The sequence below is a fragment of the Cyclopterus lumpus genome, chromosome 17, assembly GCF_009769545.1.
Source record: "Cyclopterus lumpus isolate fCycLum1 chromosome 17, fCycLum1.pri, whole genome shotgun sequence".
Classification (NCBI taxonomy): Eukaryota; Metazoa; Chordata; class Actinopteri; order Perciformes; family Cyclopteridae; genus Cyclopterus; species Cyclopterus lumpus.
The window spans coordinates 9,464,392-9,485,519 of NC_046982.1; the positions used below are offsets into that span (position 1 = coordinate 9,464,392).

At 41.8% G+C, this 21,128-nt stretch overlaps 5 protein-coding genes across 9 annotated transcripts; 2 read left to right on the top strand and 3 right to left on the bottom strand.

The window, feature by feature from the left end:
• Window positions 1-489: 489 nt before the first annotated feature.
• Window positions 490-3,358, top strand: LOC117746273 (phospholipid scramblase 3). The gene is made up of 8 exons (XM_034555310.1): window positions 490-596; window positions 687-829; window positions 939-1,016; window positions 1,113-1,305; window positions 2,443-2,554; window positions 2,636-2,735; window positions 3,026-3,084; window positions 3,332-3,358. The coding sequence occupies exons 1-8, from the start codon at window positions 490-492 to the stop codon at window positions 3,356-3,358; spliced, it is 819 nt and encodes a 272-aa protein (XP_034411201.1).
• A 170-nt stretch (window positions 3,359-3,528) lies between these two features.
• eif4e2 (eukaryotic translation initiation factor 4E family member 2) lies at window positions 3,529-8,136 on the bottom strand. 4 transcript variants are annotated; one of them, XM_034555316.1, is made up of 8 exons: window positions 8,025-8,136; window positions 7,124-7,235; window positions 6,900-7,034; window positions 5,979-6,083; window positions 5,720-5,872; window positions 5,488-5,624; window positions 4,733-4,808; window positions 3,529-4,636 (listed from the first exon to the last, which is right to left on the bottom strand). In XM_034555316.1, the coding sequence occupies exons 1-7, from the start codon at window positions 8,042-8,044 to the stop codon at window positions 4,760-4,762; spliced, it is 711 nt and encodes a 236-aa protein (XP_034411207.1). In that variant the 5' UTR covers window positions 8,045-8,136; the 3' UTR covers window positions 3,529-4,636; window positions 4,733-4,759. The 4 variants fall into 4 exon arrangements, with proteins under 4 accessions (XP_034411207.1, XP_034411208.1, XP_034411205.1 ...); XM_034555317.1 differs by having other exon boundaries at window positions 3,529-4,638; window positions 5,484-5,624; XM_034555314.1 differs by having other exon boundaries at window positions 6,900-7,055.
• Window positions 8,137-8,255: 119 nt separating this feature from the next.
• Window positions 8,256-14,901, bottom strand: capn10 (calpain 10). 2 transcript variants are annotated; one of them, XM_034555311.1, is made up of 13 exons: window positions 14,645-14,901; window positions 13,963-14,201; window positions 13,545-13,676; window positions 13,150-13,346; window positions 12,809-13,032; window positions 12,583-12,724; window positions 12,165-12,331; window positions 11,821-12,077; window positions 11,537-11,739; window positions 10,480-10,735; window positions 9,956-10,149; window positions 9,802-9,847; window positions 8,256-9,293 (listed from the first exon to the last, which is right to left on the bottom strand). In XM_034555311.1, exons 2-13 carry the CDS (start codon window positions 14,104-14,106, stop codon window positions 9,264-9,266), a joined length of 1,992 nt encoding a protein of 663 aa, XP_034411202.1. In that variant the 5' UTR covers window positions 14,107-14,201; window positions 14,645-14,901; the 3' UTR covers window positions 8,256-9,263. The 2 variants fall into 2 exon arrangements, with proteins under 2 accessions (XP_034411202.1, XP_034411203.1); XM_034555312.1 differs by lacking the exon at window positions 14,645-14,901 and adding an exon at window positions 14,523-14,621.
• Window positions 14,902-15,718: 817 nt separating this feature from the next.
• On the bottom strand, window positions 15,719-16,453 carry ccl20a.4 (chemokine (C-C motif) ligand 20a, duplicate 4). The gene is made up of 4 exons (XM_034556353.1): window positions 16,362-16,453; window positions 16,095-16,200; window positions 15,922-16,002; window positions 15,719-15,793 (listed from the first exon to the last, which is right to left on the bottom strand). The coding sequence occupies exons 1-4, from the start codon at window positions 16,423-16,425 to the stop codon at window positions 15,784-15,786; spliced, it is 261 nt and encodes an 86-aa protein (XP_034412244.1). The 5' UTR covers window positions 16,426-16,453; the 3' UTR covers window positions 15,719-15,783.
• A 2,697-nt stretch (window positions 16,454-19,150) lies between these two features.
• ccl20a.3 (chemokine (C-C motif) ligand 20a, duplicate 3) lies at window positions 19,151-20,020 on the top strand. Its single transcript, XM_034556110.1, has 4 exons — window positions 19,151-19,278; window positions 19,430-19,538; window positions 19,636-19,710; window positions 19,833-20,020. Exons 1-4 carry the CDS (start codon window positions 19,206-19,208, stop codon window positions 19,879-19,881), a joined length of 306 nt encoding a protein of 101 aa, XP_034412001.1. The 5' UTR covers window positions 19,151-19,205; the 3' UTR covers window positions 19,882-20,020.
• Window positions 20,021-21,128: the final 1,108 nt, after the last annotated feature.

Genomic DNA, 21,128 nt, shown 5'->3' on the forward strand with positions numbered 1-21,128 from the left:
CTTTTTTTCTCTCAATTTTACTTCACATTATTAAGTTCATTCAATTTCAGAAATGTGTTTATGTTTCAATACACTTTTCTTAATCAGTTGTGTTGAAGCATTATTCTGTCAGTTGTCAATAGCTATTAAGATGGTTGCTATATGTTAACATGACGTTCACCCCTAATCTACATCCATCGCCAGAATGTTTAGCATATACATTGTTTTTCACTATGCAGGATTTTCTCTGAGGTACAGTAAGAGGGTTTTTTTCCACACCCGATAAGGACATGTAAACATGCGGCAACATATTCATCCTCCATACCTACTTAAAAGGAAGAAACTTGGCTAAAAGTTCATTCTAATCATTTTCACATTTACAAAGCATTCTTCCTTCCAGCATCGTACAGACTATCCTCGTGCCTCCCTTGTGAAAACACAGACTATGTCTCCACCAGATGACATTGTGATGTCATTGCTGAGTTCCACGTATATTTTCAGTTTTACACAATGTCAGCCGTGACCAATCAGCCTCTTCCCTTTGGACAACTGGAGCGAGAGAAGCACATCCAGATGATCTTCAGAGCTTTCCACAACAGCTGTGGGCCTTCATGCGAGTGCCACACTCACTCGCCTGGAGAAAAGCACCAGCAAAAGCCTCCTGACTGGCAACCTGATGAGCAACTGCCAGGTCTGGCTCCTGGGAGGACGATGGAGAACGGCTCCACACAGCCACCAGGTACAGTGAGCAGCCCGGGGCTGGAGGAGCAGTGGCCTGCAGGATCACACTTTATGTCTGCGCTGGAAACAGTCAGTCAAATACATATCACTGCCAGACCAGAGCTGCAAGGTGAGTGTGAGGGACGATGTGTGTGTGTGTGTGTGTGTGTGTGTAAGAGGGAACTCTCGGAGTGCAGAGGTTTTGTTGTTTTAAAAAGGCCGATGCTTCGTCATTGTAGGTCCACAGTGTGTTCCTAAGAGGATCTACAGCATCACCACAGGAAGCAGCAGGTCACAGATATTTGTGGCTGTGGAAGGTACTGCTCGCTGTTCACCAGTTCAGAATATTCATATCCATTTTATATAAAGAGAGAGTTATAATGTTTTTCTCCTTGATCTCTTCCTCTTGTCAGAGAGTTCCTGCGTTTGCCTCCAATGTTGCGGTCCAGCTCGGGCCTGTTCCTTGCAGGGCTTTGACTGTCAGGGCCAACAGGTGTTTTATTTTGAAAGGCCCCTCAGGGGGGACGCCTGCTGCCTCGGATGTTGCCTGATGGAGATGAGGGCCTACACACCTCAAAAACATCTCATTGGCACTGTATGTCAGAGGTAGTATGGTCTCATCTGTTTCTACTGACCTTGTTTAGCTTGAACAGTGGTGAAAAGTAAACAAGTACATTTGATCAAGTACGCTAAAGTCAGAGAAAATCTTAGTGAACTCATAGCAGACTCACAACGGCACTTCTTTGAGAATCAACAAAAACATTATCAAAGCAGACAACGTGGACACATAAATGTAGCCGAGGGTTACACGTGCCTAAACTTTATGCATTTAATAAAATGCCTTATTGCCGTGGTCGAGACGGGACCGACTTTATTACTCCAGCATTGATAACAAAAGTGCATCACCACTTGCACATAAAAAACCCACCATAAACACACACTGGATCACTGATTATCAGAGGCATTTGGAGCCTTCAAGACTCCACTTAACAAAATAAACAGACATTATAACATAAAATGAGAAAGACTACAGTTTTGTAACGCACCACGCATTACAACCACACTTTTATGTGGCCTTTAGTTGTGAACTGTGAACGCAAATATTTGTGCGGTGCCGTTTCCTTAATGTGGTCACTTGTGAACACAGAGCAGTGCCCCCTTGTGGCCGCAGAAACACCTGCAGCTTCTTCTCTGCTGCAGCTGCTGATGTGTCTCTTTTCTTCCGCAGTATAGTAGGTATTGTCATTTAGATTTTATCCAAAGCGACTTACATTCATACACTGTAGAACAGCTACAGGGAACAATTCAGGGTTAAGTGTCTTGCTCAAGGACACATCGACTAGGGCGGGGATTGAACCGCCAACCCCCTGATTGAAAGACAGACCTGCTCAGTACAACAACTTGTATGCTACTCAAGTAAAAAAGTACTCAATTAAACAAAAAAACAATGTGTTACAGTAATGACAGTAAATGTAATGCGTTACTTCCACCCCTCCTAGTGCTATCTGGTTTTATTCGTTTTTCATTTGGCTGAATTAAACCTTTGACCCCTACCATCCAAATAATGTACCATCAATCTTAATACTTTACAGAATCATGACAGCTGAAAAAGTGATAAACCAAGCATCAAGGCTGGGCTGGGCCATCGTGTGAAGTACTGACCAGTGTATCTGCCAGGTTGCTTATTGCATGGTGATGTGAGGCAATGTTGAGTTTGTGTGTGACGGCTGACCGTGTTGTCAGGTGGAGCATGTTCACCCCTCTGCTGGAAGTGTGCGGGTCAGAAGGAGCACCGGCCATCAGAGTCCAGGGCTCCTGCTGTCCATACCGCTGCTTCTCCAACCAGCAATTCCAGGTAGAAACATTTCAGCGACCCAAAATAAGACATGTGTTTATACATGTGTGTTTCAATTTCTGGCTTTTGTTCATACACCAGATTGTCTCCAACATTGGTGAGAAAATGGGCACAATATGGAAGAGATGGCCTGGCTTCAATGTCGAACATAACATGGACCATGAACATTTTGGGTTGGAGGGTGAGAATGATTTTTAATTCCTTAATGAAGTGGTCCTAAAACGTCTGCCGACGTGTCCAAAATATGAAAATAAAGCAGAGTTGAATTGGATTTAGTTAACAATGATGAGAACATGACATTTTACTTTTCACTTTGCTTTGAAATTAGTTTCTTTAGTGCAAATGAAAATCAGCATGTAAACGTTGAGTTGCGAAAAAGGGTTTCTCAATTTAGCTGTAATCATGTCGTCCCATAGTTTGGAACCACTGCCATAACGCATTGTAAATCTAACTTTAATGTCACCTTTCCAGTGCCACTGAATATGGAATCACGTACGAAACTGCTGCTGCTGGCAGCCACGTTCTTGTTGGTAAGCATGTGAATTTCTATTATCACTCTTGATACTGTATTGTGTTGAGTTTAAATAGGCCGGAGGAGACAGCAGAGGTTTAAATAGTGACACGAAAGATGGCTAATCCCATTCAGCAGCTACAGTTTCAGGGTTCTGGTGTTGTGTGTGCTTCTGTCATCGTTTACTGGATTACTTAATTTCTGTTGTGAAAAAGGCCGATATAGTTAAATCCCCTCACTGATCAACTCATCTGTTTTCTCTACAGAATTATATGTTCTTTGAGATGAGCTGATCAATGAAAAGGACCAATCGAGGGTAAATCTGACATCGTTGAAAGTGGTCTACAAAAATGAAGCACACCAGCCGAGTCAGTTCATGTGACAAGAAACTGAATTGTGTTTGTAAGACAACCATTGAAACAGCAGAACACAACTTCATGAAATAAAAAGACATGGAACCAGCTTTAGCAGCAGATGCATATTTGACATTTATTGCTATAATCCATCAGGTGCAGACCCAACAGGGTCTCTTCACCGTTGACACACACACACACACACACACACCTGCACCCATCATCGCACCACCAAACACAGGCAGCGTTACTGTTTTTCAACAAACTATAGGCGCTTTCCTGACATGATTTCAAAAAAGGTTCCCAAGGAATCAATAGAAACTGCAACAGAGCCTGACCGTGGGCCCAGTTTCATTGATTTTAATACAAAATGGAAAAGGAGAGACGGTCAGTGTTTCAGGACTCCTATACACATTTGTTGAGGACATTAAAGCAGAGCCCATCCCTCGGATTATTTCAAGGCGGGATAAAGACAAAACAGGCGGAAGGGGGAACTGGTTCGGGTCAGGCTCGAGGCCAGGCACAGTGATTTAGGCAGCTTGGCAGTCCAGTCTTAAGATGCCAGTTATACAAACTTCTGCCCAACACAGGATGGTCCTCATCCTTTGGGATTCAACTTCCAAGTCAAAGATGGAAAATCATTGCTGATTCAGTAAAGTGATCTTTGAAGTGGACTGTATTTACAAATATATTGTACACAATAATAGTTATCATTCTAGTTCGAAATGACCAGAGAAATTGTAGTTAAAATACAGCACTGTAATAAAATAACATCTACCTGCAACCTTGTTTGAGTCCCATAAAACAGATGAACAGAGATTCATTTTAAACAGCAGGAGGTGTGATGTTATGTTAAGCAATAAAATCAGATGTAGCACTATAACAGATTATGTTGTGTCAGCCAACACCAGTCACATGGCCTCCCTCTGGTGGCAAGTTCACAGATGTTACATCTTGCATTAAAAAAATAAAATGAAATTGGAGGCTATGTTCTTCTCTGGTTGATTAAAAATAACGCATATTTCTCTCTTCGGCTTGGTTCAGTGTTCTGTGACAGGCGTTTCTGTTCATTTCCAATTTGATGCAAAGAAGGTGTTCTTGCCTCTGTTCCTGACTTTTGCCCCGCCTTCATATTACACAGTGCCAATACACGGAGAAGTATCCTTCCCTGGACTCGTCATCCTCCAGCACGTCACATATACACACACACACACACACACCTACACACCGCAAACAGAGACAAACAATATTAGCAAGAGACAAAGTACATAAACTATTTATTTCACTTCAAACCAATGTAGCAACAGTTCTTACTCTTGCAGCGGTTGTCTGTGTGAGAGGCTACTGTCCACCACTAGCAGTCACCAGTCCATGGAAGTCTACCCATGCTCTGTGCACAAAGGATGCAGCACATCATCATTCAAAATAAACAAACCGTTTGAATATTCAGGGTCTTTACAATGGGAGAATCACAACCACAATCCTCACACTAATGCATTTAAATCAGAAGCACGTGAAACATGGTGGAGTTACAGACATGGTTCTATTTTACTTGATTCTTTCATAACATACACCAAAAATATAATGCAAAAATAGAACAACTGATTTGTCTGTTTTTATAACTGCGAGTCCTGTAATGAAGGCATTTAATTAGTAAATCATAATTGCCAAAGTAACGCTGCAACAATCATCTCCATTATCGACAATAATGTTGATTACCTTTAACATAAATGTTTTATGTACAAAATGTCCGAAGGGGTTTTCCTACCAATAATCAAAAAACCCAAACAATAGTTAAATTAGAAGCAGCGAATCTTTAGATTTGAGAAGCTGGAATAAGAAAATGTTGATTAGATTTAAACTTAAATAAATCCCCACAATCTTCTGTCTAATTAGTGAGAAACATTAGCACTGTTTTATATAATTATGTTAACACTGGTGCATTTTAGCAAGTAAGTAACTGTAATCCCAACAGAAATGTTTGCTTTTTTTAGCATGTATACATCTATGTGTGAGAGAGAGAGAGAGAGAGAGAGAGAGAGAATAATTAAACGATGAGACATACATACTTAATGCTGTCTGTGTGAGTCTTGTACTCCATGATGGTGTTGGGAGGCAGGTTGAGGACTCTGCGCAGTGTGTCTCTGATACGGGCAGTGGTCGCCTGGTCACTAGCTGTTTTGTTCCAAATAGAGATGATGTCCTCCTGGAGAAAAGAAGCAGAAAAGGCATGTATAAAAAACTGAATCAGGCAGTGCCTGATTATGTACAACAGGCGCGTGTGTCTGTTTGTGGGTTTACCTGGAAGCGTACCGACACCACGGCCCCACAGATCTCCTCTCCAACCATGAACTGCTCCCCGAGCATGGCCAGGATCAGGTTCTCCCAACAACGAGATGCCAGGCCTTTCCTCAGACGGATAATCCACTTCCCACCCATCCTATTGGCATCATCCTAAAAACAACAGGCAGGATTCAGAGAGGGCTTTTCATGTATGAAACCAAATAGTTACAATTCATTACAAGATACAGTCTTAAGTTAACAATATCTCAGTACTCACCTCCCACATAGGTTTAATACCCTCCTTGAAGAGGTGGAAGTCACTATGGCCGGTCAGATCACCTGGCCGGATCATGTGACTATAGAAACGCCAGAACTGCTCCACCTTGGGAGGGCCAAAACATTTTTATATAAAAATTAGTCAAGATAAGCTCCGTTCGTATCTACTGTATGTCCCAGTGTGCGAAATACCCAGTGGGAATTGGGGGGTCCCCCTACCTAGTACCTACTGCTTCAGTGGGAGTCTAAGACAGATCCAATCCATAACCAGATATCATATATGCCATGGCAATCAACTAGGCTTGACACTATTTGCACACACCTTACCTTGGCTAATATCTTTAACAATAAGGCCACTCACACAACTACAACACTAACAAAACACACTACAGCTATGGCCTGCAACAGACCCCTTACTCCCGCTCTTTCTAACCCGACGCACACTTGATCGCTGTACAACATTTCACCGTATGCACAGCAGCAGCAGCAGCTACATAATTCTATAACAATTCAGTCACAGCACATAGGCAGATAGGCTAGGGATCAAAAATATGCTATCTTACCGTAAAAAGGAATGGACCACAGAGGCCTTTGGGTTACGGTTCCCGATATGATGAGTTCAGGTTCTGTACTTTTAACCCAGTGTAACCATGATGTCAGAACAGAAAAAAATGCACTGCTTTTCAGGTTGTACAGGGTGACGTACGTTTTTGAAAACTACATGACATTTGCATTGCAGACCATTTGCTACAGCACAACCGCCCTAACAAACAACTGAGTACTCAATGGTGGAATTCGCATTGAAAAGAGTCTTTTTTTTAAGAGACCCCCCCACATTTTGCTATAGAGGATTTCAGAGTGTCTCCCCTGTAGTTCGTACACTGGTATGGCCCATCTAAAGAGGTCACTTGGAGCGACTTACCGAGGCGAAGCTGCCAATCGGTTTAATGTTCTGCTCGTAGCTCTGAGTACTAGCTGGTCTCCCCGGGGTGCGTCTGGAGTACCAGACGGTGTAGTTGTATTGAAGAGGGTGCTCTCCTGCCCCTGGCACCACCATCTGCAGAACAAAAGAAAGTGACTGAGCCATACAATTAACCTCAAAGCTGCAAACACACACACACACACGTCAATCTTTAATAGCCCAACCTTTTTCTTGGCGAAGTTCTGTTCCCTGTCCTCGTCTTCAATGTTTTCCTTCTCACCGTCTTTCGGTGAGCCTTGATCCTGGTCGTGGTCTCCACTGTCATCATCTTTCAGACTGGAATTGATGGGGAACATGAGCAGCAAAAACAAAAAAAGTGTGTGTCTTGCACCAACTTCATTTAGTCTAAGAAAGACTGACAACTCTGTTGACAAGAAATCAGGTGCAACGTTACCTTGCTTAAAAAAATGCTGTCTAAAACAACAGAAAGAGTTTAGTTTTCGTTTAAACAAGAGCTGTCGAGTCAACTTTAGTGGTGCAAGTTTGTGTTGCTGTTCAAGTGTATTGTGTTTCAGTCACAGGCATTCAGTGTGTAAACACGTTGACCGTTTATGATGCACACGTACACAGCTGTACATAACATGCTCGTGCATATCCCATTACAAACGGTGTGCCGTCCGCCCCTACTTTAGGGCCACGGAATATCTATTTTGAAACGAGACTGCGCGCACGTCTCGCCGCCTCTCAACAACTGCCACACCGAGGATTCAGGGCCTGTCCGCCTTCCGCAAGGCTAAGCTACTGCTAACAACACAGCACATTCCCACCATAAAATGCCACGTACTCTTTGTTGTTAGCTCCCTTCGTTTTGAATGCACTCGCGTGTGTGTGCGTGTGTGTGTGTGTGTGCGTGCGTGCGTCTGTGTGTGTCTGTGTGTGGACCTCGCTCTCATGTGGGTTTAAAAGCCCAACGTTACAGAGCATGCAGGAGCACGCAATAAAGCTGACACACCTCTCTTTTTACACGCAGCAGCTTTCATTCGCGTTATTCTCCCACGTAAATGTACAGTCTCGACGGGTGCCCACTCTCTGGCAGATATCCCACACACACTTTGTTTTACTCACGCGTCAAATTTGTTGTTCATTATTTTCTAGGTAGGAGCCTTTCGGAGTCCGACCAGTCTCATGAATTCCGCAGGAACAGTGCGCACACCAGGTGCGCGCGCACGCAGTGTATTGGTCGTTGTGACACAGCCTTCCTCAGAATCGTTATCAAATCGATGAATTTATACTCACTGGAAACATACAAATATAAAGACCAAATCGCATCACAATATGGGAAAAATCATCCCAAACTTATCTTTTAAGGTTTTATTCATTGCGTTTAACTTCCAACCATAACAAATACCCATCACTGTACCACTCTAATCAGTCAATTATAGCTTCACAAAAGTCTCTGTTCACACTGGATCTAATGAATCATCAGAAACCCTGTGACTTTGACACAGACCACCACACATACGCAGCCTCAACACAACAAGGGCTGGCGGCTTCGTTTGATGAACCGGCCTCCTCTGATGCCGCGTCCCTCGTTTCATCACTTTCATCCATCCGCTTGTCATCTGTTCTCGCGGCATCTTCAAACCATGGGTCTGTTCAGGTCCAGGGAGAGTTGTAGACTGAGTCTGGGGAAACACAAAGGGAGCTGGGGGGCGAGTATGGAGTCAAGAACAAAGTGTGGTTCTTTGGGTCCAGCCTGGCTTCAGTGTTAGCCCTAATGGTGAGCATGTTTGGGAATGAGGACTGAGAAAACGTTCTGTGTCTTGAGAAGAACAATACAAGCTAGGCAAGGAGTAAAGTGTTTAGGGGTGAGGAATGGGAGGATGGCTCTGGCATGGTATGGCACGTTATGGTGTGGTGTGGTTTGGTTGGCTCTGCTGTCAGAGACCAACCCCTCGCCCCTTGCCCCCTGTGCCTCTGTGAGGACCTTCATGAGAGGACCCTTTGTTCCAGGCCGGCAGGCGTACCAGTGAGTGAATGAGCAAGAGCAGCAGCGGCCCTCTTCAATTGCGGCTGTTTGTTTACACCACCAAGTCCCGTCATACTTCATTAGCAGCCCAGCCCACCGACAACCTCTGAAGTCCTAATCGCCGATGAGTGTGTGGCTGCCCATCAGCCCTGAGCCTCAGCGGTTCAGAATAAAGGGGTTTCCACGATTCCCGATGCATGCGCGCGCACACACACACACACACACACACACACAATCCATGGTGAGGGTGGATGGGAGAACTGGTTCTTTCATCATGAGCCAAGAGGCACTGGGAGGTGAGCCGACATCAGTCGAGCAGCAACAGTCCCAGAGAGCTAGCTTTGCATCACAGAGATGTGAGAGATCTGCCGCCCAGAAAGAGACAAAAGCAAGACACAGCGATTATTCAGTACTGCCATCCTCTGAGCAAAATCACAGACTTAAAAATGTGTCTTTTAAAAAAAGGTAGGAATCAGGAAATTTCTACCCCTGAAATGTCCTGAAGGCAGGACTATCTTTCAGGCTACTACCATCAAACATCCACAAGGTATAACCATGTCCAGACCAGGCCCAGGTATTGGCAAGAAAGTTGTAGTCTGTGTCGTAGCTATTGATACATTTTTTTTTATTGAATGTTTTTGGTTAATGGTCTAAATATTTGATCTATTTGGTTGGTTACTTATATTTTGACAGTTAAATGTGCATCATCCTTTAGTCAGCCATGTGTCTGTCTGTCTTTGGGTTTGTAGAGTATATAGGTTGTGTTTTTAAAGAGCCTGGTGCATTTGGTGAAATAAGGAAGATCAGCTAGTGTTGCCAAGTTATCTTCCACATTGACCTCTGTGCAACCATAAGTTACTTCAATTAACTGACCTCCTGAATGGCTCTTCCCAGTCTCTCCTGGCTTTTCATCACTTTCCTGAAAGAGACACACATCCATTATTATTTCTGACAATGAGAACAACAACAACATAAGCTACTGCTACTAGTTGTGTAACCACGTTTAAATGACAAGAAGATAGCCAACCTGTGTCTTCTGCAATCCAGGCTGAGGGTGAAGTTGGCTGAGCAGTCAGGCTGATAGGTGGACGGCACTATGGTGTAGGCTCCGGGAGACAGACGGCAGGCCAGACTGACATCCTGGGTGTAGCAGTGAGGGACACAACTGGCTGCTGGATCCTCGTGCCTTGGTAATGTCTGCTCAGATTCCCCTTCTGGAAACTGGATACACAGTGATTTTCAGATGCTGTATAATTACATCCATTAACTATTGTATTATAACAAATAGTGTGTCAATAATATGTTTTATATTTCATATTTGTTTCTTTAAATCAGTGTTTGCAAGATCAGCCAAAATTAGGATATCTATTATTATTACCATTATTATCAAAATTCATTAAGACAAAAGTATACATAAATTATTCATCTTACTTTGATGTTCTCATCTGTTTTTAATTGTGTCAGGACTACAAATGCACATCATTTGTTGAGCTAACCGTGGCGCTTTCACATTTATGTTTTCAAATTGTTCTCTCTTAATGTTTCACTGACCTTATAAATGTGGAAGCCAATAGGGTGAAGATCAGTGTCAGGGCGGCTCTGGTGCAGGGTAATCCTGACATTAACTCCTGATGTCACTGCTGACTCATCACAAACTGTAAAAGGGAAGGATGGGTTCTGCCAGTGAGACAGGAAATTCCGGCTTCCTCCGGCGGTCATCGCCTCCACCCACGAGCCCCGGAAGTAACTGGTCTCCCACTCTCCATCTGTTGTCAATGGGAGTGTAGGTGCTGGGCTTTTCAGGGCACTGGGGAGGACACCAACACGCCATGTCAGGAAAACTTGAATTGAATCAACACTTCGCATGGCGAAAAATGGAAGTAGGAAAAAAAATGAGGGTAACAAATTAACCAGCAGATGTCACTATTTACTTGCTGCCATTAATTTTTTATGGGGAAATCATGACGAAAGAAAGTCTCTGTCTGTGTGTGTCATTTGATTTTCATCAACAACAGTTCATCAGATGGACTTCACACTTGGATGTTTTGCTGAGGGCCCAAAGATGTGTGAGCTCTTGAGATCTACGGGACAAATGTTGTGCAAGTGCAATATGTACACACTGTGTGGCGTTTTGAGAGGGGACCACCGAAAAGCATTCTGGGTATAGCTCAGTCAGACTAGCGATCTACCAGTGGCGCTGTTTGTATGAGCGGTTCTCAAGAAAGCTGCAAACCGAAAAAAATGGAAAGGAGATATTGTGTTATTTTTGACATCCATTAAAAATGTATGAAATATATCCTAATTGTTCAACAATTCCTGTTCAGTTCATCCAATTTTACTGAATTGAGAGAGTGAATTAATACTTTTGGTAAACAATTTAGTTTTTTTCCCCTCTCCATGACACCTTTTGGGCTCCACAGAAATAACATCTACACATATCTCTAAAAGTACCGTAACTTTTTAAAGATGGCACGAAATCTCTTTGATCTCTAAGATCCAACTTTATTCTGAAAAAGAAACATAACCTGGATGTGCTGCATGTGTCCCAGGATGTTTACATCGATAAGATGAGCTTGTTGACTTTCTCCATCTGTAAACTAGTCCTTACCTGAGGGATATGGAAGAGGAGGAAAAGGCCCTTATGAGGAAGCGGGCCTCAGCTCCCGGCTGGTAGGTGCTGGGGATCAGCAGGTAGTATCCAGGCTCCAGCTGCTCACGGAGAACCACCTCTCTCTCATAGGAATGGCAGTGAGAAGAAGCACAAGGAGGTTTGTTCAACATCCGGCTGAGATGAAAACGCCTTTTCTCCACCTATTGACAGTAAAGTGTGAGTGACATGATGTAAAGACACACACACATTTGTTTTTGTTTCCTATAAGTGATGGCGCAGACCTTCCACATGTGGAGAGCAATAGCCTGGTAGTGCTGGTGTGTCGTGTTCTTGCTATCCTCGAGTGTCGTTTGTGTGCACTGCTCTGTGTTTCTCCATTTTCTATGCTGTAGCAGGGACACCAGCACCTCTCCTCTCTCACACACTTTGAGCCAAAACTTTGGGTTGCTGCCGTAGCTGCTGCTGTTTCGGCTGCCCCCGGCGGAGTGCCCTCTCATCCACCGGCCAGCCAGCTGATGGTTGTGTGTCAGCAGATTTCCTGTCGGGAGGGGAGCATTGTGAGGTTTTAAAAGAGGTCAAATTCAGGGAGCTTAGAACATTCTTGAGCAAATTAAAAGGGAATTACCAGTATATATGCTCTTTAGGTACCCCTCATCACTGATGGGGTAGCCCACTGTGACATCATCAAACTGGGACAGAAATTCAGTTTCATCCAACCAGAACTCGCCCTCCGCAACCCTGGCTTGCAAGTCCAAAGCAGAAATAGGGTCGACAGAACTCCAACCCAAACCACTGCAGACAAAGAGGTAGACTGAGTGACTACAGCCTGGGAATGAATATAAATGTCTGCACATCCAAGATTTAAGCAGGCTTGTATATTTTAAAGGTGCGTACATGCGAGTGCCTAAATCATGTCTGCAAGGTGCTTTAGTGCATTTTTTCTGGACTTTCTACAGACTTCCATAGGCCGAGCCTCGGTGCAGACTTTAGAGTCGATCAGACGAACAGTTCTTTACGTAGTAAAGTTTGACACGCATGCCTACCTCCCTATCCAGGCCCCTCCCCAGCAGCATCTTCCCCAGGGGTTTCTGATCCTGAGCAGCAGAACTTTGCTCCCTGAAACCATCTGGACATCCAACCACTCCATGACAGTCAGCGCATGGTACTGACCGAGCTCACTGGCACCTACAACATCGTCATCGAGGTCATCAGTTGATGTGACACAGGATCAAAATCACTTGTATCTGCAAGAAAACACTTGTTTCTGACCTCCTGGGCTGCTGTGAGTAGAGCAGCTAACCGCACACTCGTCTTTCACTGGATACAGAAGGTTCAGGTCCAGGCTTCTCCCCCTGACCCGGTCACTGTCTTGTTCTGGTCTCTGCTCCTCCTCTGCCTCTCCCAAGCTCCAGCGTTCAGCCAGGCCTCCGGTAAAATCCACCAGGGCCTCGGACACCTGCCCTGCCCACAGTCGCTCATATGAGCCATGAAGCCTGAATGAGGAAGGGACAGGAAATGGAATTAAAAAACTTCCCTCAACATCTGGTTGGGCGGCATTGCAAGGCTCATAGTGATGAGAGAAAAGATGGGAAATTTCACGTGTTACTTACTTGGCATAGGCTTTCTCCAACATGGCTACCCAAAAGGCAGTGGGGGAGTGGCAGTGTGAGAAGCAGAGAGTGGAATTGATACAGGGCAGGCGGTCGTCGATGGTCACTTCTGTCCAGTGTCCCAGCTGCCAAAAACAAAACTGGAAGGAGCCCCTGTATCTGCTGTCATCCCACTGGGGCTGCTCTGGAGGCAACACCTACAGAGTCACAGACTTAATCAACACAGCAGTACAGGACACCGAGCAGACAACATGCTCATGACTTACACATTCAATGCAAATAAGAGTCTAATCACCTAAACACTCTGCTGCCCACAATTCACTTCTCCAGATGCGGTACAAAGCCAGAGCTGTAGATCATTAAAATCTAAATGAAAAAGACTGTTGTTGCTCTACCTTGTTCAGTAGCAGTTGGTTCTTGAGCAAGAAGGTGCAGGCACAGAGAAACCAGCAGTCTCCTAACAAGCCTTGTTTTGCATGACCCAGGCTGATGTTGTCAGGGAAGAGAGCTGGCGACTGGCATATCTCCTGGAGGCGTAAAATAGACAGAAAAGCACACTTAAAGAAGACTTGCTCAAAAAAACTAAATGAGGTGCAGAAATTAGTATCATTACTTTTTGTGAAATGCTGAACACTGCCTTTGAACCTGTAAGCACTCTTTCATAATCCACTCAACCACCTGATGAAGGGGAATCCTTCTTTGGATGAACAGATCAACCTGTGACAGGTGATGCAACATTCAATCCGTGACTAAACAAACGCACACAGGAATACACAACAGCATTTCCCATTTCCTCTTTGCACTGGGTCTGACCTGCGGACGTCGCCAGGTGATTTCACCCTGTAGCCTGGCGATGGGCGTGGAGCCGTCAGAGAACAGGGAGGTGTCGTCCGAGGGGAAGTCCTGGTCCTCGAACAGGGCCTCGCCTTCACACTCTGCTCCATCAGCTTCTTTCATGGCTCCTACTTCTTTTCAAGCCGGATCAAACCTGCTGGGTCAGTGGGTGAACCTCAGCCAGCTGTGACCATCCTCATGGTCTCTGTGCATTACACCTAATAACAAAAACAAAAAGTGACATTAAATATGAATGAGTTTTTGTTTAATTGCGGTTTGGTGCAAAGATCAACACAAAAATGCAACCTGCTGTAAATGGAGGTAGTTTAACTCTATTTAGTTATCGGTCACTATAAAGTGACTGTTGTGGGGTGTATTTTCTTCTTCTTCTTCTTTTTGCTGGTGAATACTTGAATAAGTGTATGTTATTTATGACAAAATCAAACTATCAGCATCCCTTATAATCCACACGTGTGTGTAATAAACTGTTGTATATTGTATGCATGTAGATACAAAAAAAAGTATTTTAGGTTATTCACCTAGTTTAGGTGGCACATTCATATATTCACTGTTCCCCATAACAGGGACCTATGAAGAACAGCCCCACCCCACGCGGCAGCGCAGCAGGTGCCTGCGTGGAGCCCCTCTGTGTGTCTCCTACCTTTCCCCCCCCAGCAGCTAACCGTTAGCTTAAACTGCACCCACGGAGCGTCGCGTCTCCGGGTCGCTTCATCTTATCGGCGTTTCACAGCCACAACCACATCCAGCTTGTTTTGACCCAAAAGCGCGACAGGTGTCGTTATGATAAACAGTTACATCCAAACCGTGCTCATCCTTCGGGCAGAGTATAAATGCCTAAAAGTCTCTTCCGCCTATAGACACCCAGCAGCTCATTTATAAAGGGAATCCTTCCTGTGTAGCTAAACACGACCGCCACCTGCTGTCGGTGTCGTGAACTGCACCTGGCGGCAGTTTGTATGGATGAAAATGCACGTGGCAGAAGAAAAATAGTGCAGCCTAATATAATAATCCTAATGTAATAATGCTGCAATAAATGCTACCTTAATGATGGTTTTAATGTTCAGTTTTGTTGAAACTCAACACATTAAATGTCACGGTCATGTTGGAGGATGTAGTTTGTGGTGCTGTGGTGAATTGTATTGTGTTATATATACTAAGTGATGATTCTAGTATGTTGACTTTTTTACTATTAGTGAGTGTAGACTAAATATGAGAAATACAGTAAATGCAGTAACTAAACACAGTTTCAAGAAGTGAACCTCCATTAAGGTGGGGTTTATTGCAGGGTTGTTAAGTGTTAACTGAGAATATGTCATGTACCGTCCTCAGTATTACTGGCAAATCTATTGCACTTCCTCATATTCTCCCCATATTTTGCTCTCTCTCACTTTCTTGTCTTTCTTGTGTTTTCCCTTTTCTATCAGTATTTTCACTCTTTCAATTATTTCTTCTTGTCTTTCGTCATTCTTTCTTTCCTTTCCTCCTTCAGACAATCAAAAAGTGTTTTTACTTTAGATCCTTGAGTCCACCAAATGCTTGTTCATTTCAGCAACAAAAAAAACTTTGTACAGCCATACAGAAACTATAATCTGGTTTTTCATTCATCATTTTTATTAAAAAACATTATTGGACAGTTAAACACAGAAAAGGTGAATCAAAAATATTTGTAAAAAAAAAAAATCAGATTAATTGACTTAATACTAAATTAAAATGTGTTTGTATGTCTTTGTGTCTTTTAGCATGATTTCCTCAGGTGATGTCCAAGAGTTAATATGCTGTTCAAGGGTATCTAGTTGGAGAGACAAAAAGGAAAACATTAAATTGATTCACATTCACAGGTTGTGGCATCTTCATTCAATATTGATGTCCGTTCTGTGTTTTAGCTCCGACATTTGTTGAAAACAGAGTTGAACTTACTTTGGTACAGACTCCATGGCATGTTGTACCCATTTCTTGTCAGGATCAGCACAGAGAAGTCTGTTTTTCAATGTCTTGAAACTGTATTAAGACAACAGAAGAAGTTATAACATTTGCAGCCAACATCTCAGTTAGTGAGTGTGTGTTTCTTCTCACTGGTTATTCTTTCTTACATTATTGCCTTGATGTTGCAGTGATCTGTGAGCTTCTGGATTTTGTAGTATTTCAGAAATTTCACAGGAATTGGATTTTTTTGGTACTGTGTGCAGCAAATGAGACCTTTAGAGAGACATTACAAACAGTTCAGTAAGAAAAGAGGCAACGTTACACAATGAAAGAGACAGTGCAGAATCTAAAGAAATACAGGCAACAACTGGTGTTCTCCAAAATAAATAAGTCAGATGTATCATGTACGGTGAATAATTGCTGAAGTCACTTACTGGTGTCACTCAGCGCCACTAGCAGCACCAGTATAACAGAGACGCACAAGATAAGCTTTCTCATCCTCGCACAGCTTTTCTTCAGCAGGATATCAGTTTTCTGAATGAACTGATGAAGTTAGTCTCTGGCAGTAGAGTTTAAATACTCTGTGAATGTAATGTCCAACCACAGAACAAGGAACTATTGCTGGAAATACTAATGCTAATGTATCTGGGTCAAGCTGGAAATGTGGCAAGTTTGCATTGAGAACAGGGTTTTTTTTGTACCACTATTGTGGTACAAAAAACACCTTTCTCTGGGCCAATAGAGAAGAATTAGGAGATGCAGTATACTGTGCATGATACCAGCATGTTGTGATACTGAAGATAAATATGACCAAAAAGTGTGGACAGAACGATTAATGGTGTTAATTCCTTGAATGTAAACACTATTAGATCCATTCTTTTCAGTCGCCATCGCTTCATAACTGGATTTAATAAGCAGACATGGGATGTCCCAACCTACTAATGTACTCACTGTACTCTAATGTCCCTACACATTTGAGGTATGTGTACTTGTTTACCCTCAATCGTATGCTACTTTATGCTTCTCCACTACTTTGCAGATTCAAATTTCACACAATACAGGTGATCAGTCTATACAATATGACATGTTTTCATAATTAAACTGACGTGGTTCATTTTTTACTATACTATACTTTATGATTCATAACAATAATATGACACTGTCAGGAGTTGTTCTGCAGACTTTTATTGTTGCTGCTTTTACTATATATGCTGATGATACTTTTAGAATAGTTTATCTTTTTATGTTGGTATTGTCAATTAGAATATCTACATAGTTCTTACAGCACTATTAATATGGTAGACTCATTGAGATCAAAATGGTCCTAAAGGAATTTTCTGTCATTTGCTTAATTTACTGGCAGATTTGTGCCTTTCTGTGTTTTGTCTCAGCTCCTCTGAAGGCACACTAAAAGATCACAGCGGAGCTGTCAGCTCAAACCCTCGTCTTCTTTCTGTGAGTAGGTGTCATTTGATGTCTTGTTCTCACAGAAACCTGGATTCCTAAAATATCCCTTACATTAAAGGAACATTTTTATTTTAATATTTTTTTACTTTTTTAAAAGCCTGTCTTGAAGCAAAACTCCCCACATGCTCAGAGGTACACATTCACAGAGCTTTTATTTTGGAAGATGATCTCTTAATTTGACTAACTCAGACTTCTGATGTCTCATATTAACATCGGCTGAATGAGAAATTTGGATTGAGTCCCCGTCACATACATTTGAGGGTTCACTTCACATCTAGTCTGAACAGGAGGAACGATTACGGTGACCAATAACTCTTTATGTTCATACTGTATGTACTTATGAGCATGTGAAGATTACATGTAATATCTGTGTCACTGCTAAAGTACACCAGAGACCACACTTGAGTTTTAATGCTGTGAAAATGCACAATGCAGGAAGTTAGTGATGAGTATTTCAAATCGTAGTGTTGTTTCGCTGGAAAGTTGGTGATGCACAATTAAACAGATTTAAGCATTGCGTGACCTATTTCACGTTGTTCCCTTTGATGCATGTTTCTTGAGTGTATAAAAAGTGTTCCTTGACCTAGAAAAGAACCACAGAACAACCTCAAAGCAACCTACTTATGGGGGCTTACATCAAGGAGGTGAACAATGAGGTCTCCAGTGGAAATGTATTTCTTCATCCTCTCTAAATTTTTAATCTCCAATTGTTTTCTGTGATTACATATATTCTCCCTGAAATAGTATGTGCACTAAGAGAGGAGCCACACCTGCATAACGTCCCATGTTGCTCTGGCTCATGGTAGAACAAGGTGTGGTGAACACCTAACACCCTTCACATGAATAATCAGATGTCCAATTATTCATATATTCATATTTAGTCACCATGCTACGTGAGACCATAATTCAGTAACATTAATTTATTTATATTGACAGTAAAATCCCCAAAAACTCCAACACTGAATGCTCATCTTTTTTTTTATTTCTACCCTTTCAACCTTGCCTTTAAACACTGTAAAATGTTTAACACCATAACATTGCATTGCAATTAGTATTGCCAATACCATTACTGCTTTTATTATCATTGTTATTCTACTATATGCACTGTTGCTGTTATTACCGTATATGACATGTTATAAATCTGTGTTGTAAATCTGTTATGACGTTCATTCTATACACATGACATCTATTGTACTTCTGTCCATCCGAGGAGAGGGATCCTCCTCTGTTGCTCTCCCTGAGGTGTATTCCCTTTTTCTCCCCGGTAAAAGATTTTTTTGGGGGCGGATTTTTTCCTATGTAAGGTCAAAAGTCACAGGATGTCGTATCTGTACAGATTGTAAAGCTCTTTGGGGAAAATTTGTAAATTGTGATTTTGGGCTACACAAAATAAATTGAATGGAATTCATTCTACTTGGGAATTTTTCCAAATTTATATGATCTGTTGGATAATAATAATGCACACATGCACAAATAATCCGCACTTCATCTTTTTCGCAATGGCAATACTACTGTGTGTGTGTGTGTGTGTGTGTGTGTGTGTGTGTGTGTGTGTGTGTGTGTGATATATTCCTCCCCACATCTTCCCTTTTTTCTTTCATGGGGGAAAGTGAGCAGGCTTTCCTGTGATGGTGCCATATTTGATGAGGGCAGATCTCAATTGATCGCAGGGGAAGTTTCCTTGTTCCTCTGAGGAGTATAAAAGGTGTCAGAGATCAATAGCTCAGTCACATCAAGCTCTCTAACTCCACCTGAGGACAGACAAGACAGCAGCTCAGCTCAGAGTCACTGCTGCCAACACAGAGGCAGACATGGTGTCAATCAAAGCCACAGTGGCGGTGCTCACACTCCTCTCCGCTTGTCTGCCGGCATATGCATATACAGGTATGTTCTGCTTTTCCTCCGTCTACTTCTTTTTCATTGTTTTCACACAGTTTATTATTTAATTCCATCCACAGAAATCTGGCTATAGACAAAACAAATTGTCTTAACTTTTCTTTTCCGGTATCTAATCATCTTTTCTCTTGTTTCACAGGACATTATGGATGTTGCCAAAATTACATGACAACCAAAATACCATTTATGAGAATCAAGGGGTACTCGGTCCAGACTGTCACAGAAATGTGTCATATCAATGCCATCATGTGAGTATCTCCTACTTCTCAACCAGAGCATAACTATCACACAAGACATATAGTATATGTCTAAATATGCTACTTTTGTTTATTTCCTTTTATATAGTTTCCACACAAAGAAGGGTAAAGCATGCATGAATCCTGCTCTCAACTGGGTGATGGATTTTGTCAACCGTTTAAGGTAAGATTTTTTAGCAAAGAAAGTGTGCAACAGAACTAAGAAACAAACAACTTAATTCTGCAGTGAAACGTATTGATAGAAGAATAAGACTGAAATTATAACCGGTTCAATTCTCATTGCAGGAATAAAGCACAAATGGTTCACAACAAGACGTCAAAAGTGCAGAAGTAGTTATTCTGCTTGTTAAAGAGGGATATGGAGCCCAAACTGTTCCACTTATAAATAATGTTCCACAGGTTTGTTATTCTGTGAACTCCTGGTTGAAGCTAGTATAATAACACTGCTGATAATTAAAAAGAAAAATTCAATACAGGCATCAGCTCAGTTGTAAGAGCATTGTATCAGATTATTTTACCATTTTTATTTTGTTTATATGATAAATGTTGTTTTTGTGTAAGTATTTTTTTTATATATATATAATGGCATACAAGTTAAAAATAAAATAAAATAATTTGTGACGTGTCTCTTCATGAAAACACTCTGTATACGTATTCTTGAAACTTTACACAGAACTGAAATAACTTTTATCTTAACTTCCATATATATATATATATATATATATACATACACACATATATATACACACATACATATATATATATATATATACACATACACACACATATATATACACACATATATATATACACATATATATATTATATATACACATATATATTATATATACACACATATATATATACACACACCTATATACACACATATATACATAGAGTATATAGACACACACATACAGTAATTATATATATTAGTCTGTAGATACGCTCACAATTTATTTGCATTAGAATAGAAAAAGTAAGAAAATATATTGTAGATCCAGTTAAAATAAAAACTGAATATGATATACTGTGAAAATTAATGACCTGTAAACTATTTGTCATTTTCAAAATACAGTCAAAGATCTTCTGCATTTGAGGTTTTGTAAGAAACTCTTTGAACACTAGATGGCGGTATTATCATTAAAAAAAATAAGTTGTGTAAAATTAAATAGAATGATGCATCAGCAAAACTTTTCTGAAGTTTAGTTTATAAAATAATTATAATTTTGTCATGATTGTGCTTCATGGCGATTGGCCGGTAGCCGTTGGTGTAGCGGTTGGCAACAGCAACAAAGACCAACAAATGAGCGGTTTCTCCCGTCGCATGAATCCATCCCAGATGACAGTCTGGAGCCACGCTCGCAGCCACTATTACATCACCTCCACTGTTCTGCACCACTGTGCAGAGTGCTTTTCTATGAATAATACAGAGACTGGGGCGAGAGGGACATGGGTTACCAAATGACAGAGGGAGTGCATCCTGTTAGATGGAGTCAGAAGGAATCCCCACCGTAAATAATCACATAAGCCATTAATGCATGAATTCTGACTTAGCTTTATTGAATTAATGAGTCATAC